The 5,000-nt window shown below is 36.4% G+C and overlaps 1 protein-coding gene across 1 annotated transcript in view; it reads left to right on the top strand.

Moving 5' to 3' along the window:
- The window catches only part of LOC135219663 (uncharacterized), a 5,284-nt gene extending 1,883 nt beyond the window's left edge, over positions 1-3,401 (top strand). Inside the window, exons 2-7 of the mRNA XM_064256609.1 lie at positions 325-366; positions 980-1,071; positions 1,301-1,382; positions 2,014-2,173; positions 2,309-2,379; positions 2,504-3,401. Of these exons, the coding sequence (XP_064112679.1) occupies positions 331-366; positions 980-1,071; positions 1,301-1,382; positions 2,014-2,173; positions 2,309-2,379; positions 2,504-3,181 (1,119 nt within the window). The 5' untranslated portion in view covers positions 325-330 and the 3' untranslated portion in view covers positions 3,182-3,401. The remainder of the gene's footprint in view (positions 1-324; positions 367-979; positions 1,072-1,300; positions 1,383-2,013; positions 2,174-2,308; positions 2,380-2,503) is intronic.
- Positions 3,402-5,000: the final 1,599 nt, after the last annotated feature.

Raw genomic sequence — 5,000 nt, 5'->3', positions numbered from 1 at the left:
CAAGACTTGAACCAAATTTTAAAACTATGAAATCATTAAAACTGAATTTTTTGAAAGTTTTGCTTCAAATATCCTCAAAGTTTTTCCCTCCAGAATTTCAGTATGCATAAAAACTAAGAATTAAGGGTAATTTAATTTCTGGGAGTTTTAAGGTGTACATGTTTTGAAGTGAACAAAATTAGTTTTTCAGTTTCTTAAAACAAATTTTTGATTTTTAACACTTTAACATTTAAGGCCAATATTTTTTTAGGAATTATTTTGGGTAGTAGAGAGGGAGCCTAAAACTGTATTCAAAGCTAATAACTACCTATAACCTTGATTCAGGTAAAGATGTTTGGCAGTTACGACACGCAAGAGAGGAGGAGGGTGAGTCCGCTTCATGGTTTTCCTTTGTAATACTGGTTTGCGTTAAACCAGTTTTGGTCTGGTGCTATAAAATTTACCTCCCAGTAAACTGGGGATGTTTGTCATAGTGATGCCTCAGTGTCGTGAATTTTCTTGTGAATCTATCGGAAATATCTTATTTTGACTTTAATTTTTAAATTAGAGTACTGAAGTAAGGAATATCTAGATAAATGAGAATTAATATATTGCTAAATTTATAAGTTTGTGGACCAAAAACTGTTGTTAATATTACCTTTTAATTAAGACTATTATGAACAAACTGCGTCAATCTGTAGTTCTGATTGACCTGTTTATCCGTTTAACTGTAAAGTCAGACCTTGACAACTCTGAATCATCAAATGTGATTAGTGTGTATATTTGATTTTTTTACTTTTGACTTTCAAGAATGTCCTTGACATGCTTGTGTATAACTGGAGCAAGCTTGCAGTTGAGTATATGCAGGGGATCTTGCACCACCAAGGATTTTATTCAGATATTTTCATATATTGCAGGAAGCCTCTGTAAATTGTTAGTATTAATGGGTGGTGGTTAAAATAGTGATATTTTTCGGACTAAATTATTTTTCCTTGTGCAGAGTATGTCATACTTGTCCACTAATGACAAGTCGAGGCCACGAAGTGCTTCAACAGGAGTCCTTGAACTTTCTCCTGTGAGCAACTTTTACAGGTATGTTCCAGGTTACGTAAATTAAATTAAATTTTTGGTGATAATATATCGCTGGTGTACTGAAATTTTTCTTTTGAGAATAGTGGTAATGGCTAGCATATGAACAATTGTTTTGGAATTTCTCACCCTTTAAAAATTAGTTTTTAAAGTTTATTATTTAGAGAATTACGTGGGGAATTGACATTTGGTATGGCTTAAATTTGAAAGTTTCATTTTCTAACTCCAATAGCCAGAGAAGTCCAGCAACACCATGTTTTGTCAGTCCCAGGATGGCGTTTTCAACTCAATTCAACTATGATTCTCCTATTCAGGCAAGTTTCAAAAACTTTCTCCTAAGCAAGGATTTTTATGCAAAATTAAATGTTAAGTTAACAACTTGGTATGAGAGTGAATTCTCGAACTGATTAAGCTTTAAACTATGAATGAAGTGACAGCAGGAGGGTTTTTTTCTGTAAAGTTTTGGGAAAAAGTTTAATACGTAGACAAACTGTTAAGACAACCAGAATTTCTCCAGTACTAATAGTTCTGGGATTTATGTAGTTACTTCTGGAATCCCTTTGACAGAGGTTAGATCTTTAATGAAGTGTTGGGCCATGTCCTTTACAAGGGAAAACCAGTAACTGTGAAAATCTGTTAAAACCTGAAGGCGCAGATGGAAATGAGACTGCAGATATGGGACATCCTAGTTGGGCCATATTAAGGATCCACGGGTGAAAATTTTATTAACCTAAATATACATAAGGGGTGCACTAATCAAAACTTCATGGAGTTGCTAATGTAACACTGGCCCGAGGGGTTGACTTTGCTTTAGTTAAGTGGTCAACACTACATGTAATAAAGTTCATGAATCTTGACTAATAGTTAAATTAGTTTTGAATATTGATAACTGTATTAGGTTTGGACTAGTACTTCACCAGAAGTTTCAGATATTGCTCCTTTTAGGTTTTGACTAGTAGTTCACCAGGAGTATTCAGGCCGATGTCTGTCCCGAGGTTACCTGGACGTTACTCGCTGAAGAGGCTTCCCCTAAAATGTAAAGCACTGTTAACAGTTATACTGTTGTCCTTGGCCACGTGCTTGTATATCTTCCGGACCTCGATTGGTATGTATGCTTTGTAAAAGTGAGGTAAACTTGGAATAATTTTAGTTTTCGGCTGAGGGTTTTTATTAAGAATAAACTTAAATTTTAAGTGAATGTGCTAAAATTTAAATGTAACATGCTATGATCTATTTTCAGTGGACGAAAGTATAGACTGCAATCTTTCGGGCACCTGTGATGACCATTCTCATGAGCATTCTAGTTTGGAGGTAAATGTCTTGGCAGATAATTTAGTTAGTTTTTATATTGTCAATTTTTAATCTGGACAAGATTTTATCATTGAATACTTGGTATTGTGTGAAGTATTCTCATTAACTTCTTATAATTTTCCAGAGATTTGTTCGTGCTGTTACGGGGCCAGGCCCGAATCATCACACACTGACAGGAGATTTGGACAACCCTGAGATAGGCAGCCACGAAGCTCATGAAATTTACCAAGGCTCAGAGTGGGCAGATACTATAACAGATTTAACAGATGGTGCCTCTAGTAAACAGAGTCCGGGCAACGGTAACAGAGTAGCAGTCATTGTGGGTAGCCATGTTGACCTCCCAGAAGAGAGTATAGGTCATAATACTGATGAATATGCTACAGGAGAGCCTTATCGGAACATAGGACACGAGTGGTCTAATGTTGATGGGGATGGTCAGGCTGATCAGAGTTATTCACTTGGAAGTGCTCCTTTGGCTCAGTTGCCTCCAAATACTCCTGCAGGAACCATGAAGGAGATAGAGGATTATCTTTCACAAGGAATGCATGGAGAACTTAAGCGAGATGGCACAGTTTTTATACAGGAACCCCAAATGGGCCATGGGAATCAACATTTTGGCTCTCACTGGGGCGAGGCTGCTCACTCACACTACCAGGGAGATATGAGCAACAGAGTTGGACAGATGGGACAGATGCAATTTGGTTACAGAGATAATGACCATCGTCAACCTCGACACATTGAAAATCTAAGGATGGACAGGCTGCCTCCAGGTGTTAATCCTAACAGGTATTTTGACTTGTGAAAACCCTAATTCATTTGGAGCGAAGCTTTGTGAAGTTTTTAACTATTTAAGGATAGGTCTTATCTTGGCAGACAACCAATGAATATTTTTACTTTTCTGCTTTTGGGAGCAGAAACTAAAATAGCTTGCGAGAACTTAATGCTAAAAATGTCGATTTTATGAAGGACTAGGTATTTTAATATTTTAAATACAGAAGAATAAAACATTTTTCTTAAGGAAATTTTTTTTCTCATTACCGAGCTTGTTAATCTGCTTCCTCGGGAAATATTTGAAATTTAAAAAAAGCTGTGGGTACCAGTAAGTACAGAAGGCTTTTCTGTAAAGATGTTCTCCATATATCTAGGGAAACTTTAAGGTAAGTAAACGTGAGAACTTTAGTAAATATATAAAAGCCTATTTAATCTTTAGCAGAATATTTTGGTATGATGTATTACCAAATATGCATGGTTACTTTTCTTAGTTGTGGCAATCCAACTTTATGAAAAGACCTGCAGAAATTCAGTCTTAGTTGCCGAAACTGACATTTGTCATCCATCCACCATCGCCCCAAAATTGAGGCAAAATAGTCTTAAAGGAATACTCTCTTTAAGTGGGTAGAGAAAATATTATCAATGGGTAGACAAAAATGTGTATCGTGAGCACAACTTGTTGTATTGGTGCATAATGTTAAAGGTATAAAACTGGAAAAACTACTGAAATATATGAATAAATATAAGTTTTAGAAGCACTTTTTATCTAAATATATTTAGTAGCTGGGGTGAAAAACCTTGGCAACATTTGCTTTCGAACTTCACGAAAATAGAGGCTATGAGACTTAATATCCAGTAAACGTTAAGAAAGGCAGAACAAAATATCTCTTAACAGACTTTGACTATTACTCCATAAGACTAATTGTGTTTTAAGACTTTAATTGGTTTAAAAGAAAATTGTAATGGAGTAATAAACCTCGCGTGACAATGGTCACTTGACTGTATACGTAGCATAGGCTACACATGGCCTAGCGAACTTTTAAGGGGGTATTATTATTACTTTGGTAATATCTGGTGCGTCCCCACGGTCGAAGAATGTCCGACGGACAAACTTTACCATATCATAGGCGAAGCAGGATGACATCATGAAAGCGTTGAAGTAGATTGGCAACAAACAGTGGTACCAGATGAGGTGGTATACCACTGTTTTTACTCTGCTTGCAAGGAAAAGACCAGCAGACTAGTTTGAAGGTTGTCCGCTGGCATTACACAGGTATTCGTCAGTGTGGACTTGGGCAATAGGTGGTTGTTGCTAGCGTCTAGTGCATTACATCACAACCAAGGTGCACAAGAAAATAAACTAATATTGCACCATGAAGCGTGATAATTGCTGTGATATGCGAGGACAAGGTGACAAGAAAATGGTGCGAGGAATGTTTTCAAAAACTAAGGCCCCGTCCACACGAGCGAGCTCTGCTCGGCAAACTTTGCTTCTTTGCGAGCTAAGCCTGACACAAGATCAAGTTGTGTAGGGCAGCATGGATCGCAGGACACGCAAGAAGAAAATCGCGCTGTCTATTATGGCAATGTGTGCAAAGATAAAGGCAACAAAGCAGAAAAGGATATGTGTAAAAAGTGGTTACGAAAAAAAAAAAGAAGAAAAAAAAAAAAAAAAAAAAAAGACCGAAGTCACGTGACAATATTGCGGGAACTGAAACATGGTTATGAGGCAGATTTCATCAACTATTTGAGAATGGACCCTAACACTTTCTATAATAATAATAATAATGAATACTAATATAAATAATAATAAATAAAAATTATGATAAAAAATTTTTATTTCAGCTCGG

Source organism: Macrobrachium nipponense, chromosome 1, assembly GCF_015104395.2.
Source record: "Macrobrachium nipponense isolate FS-2020 chromosome 1, ASM1510439v2, whole genome shotgun sequence".
In the NCBI taxonomy this organism is placed as follows: Eukaryota; Metazoa; Arthropoda; class Malacostraca; order Decapoda; family Palaemonidae; genus Macrobrachium; species Macrobrachium nipponense.
This window is presented reverse-complemented; position numbering and strand designations above follow the sequence as displayed.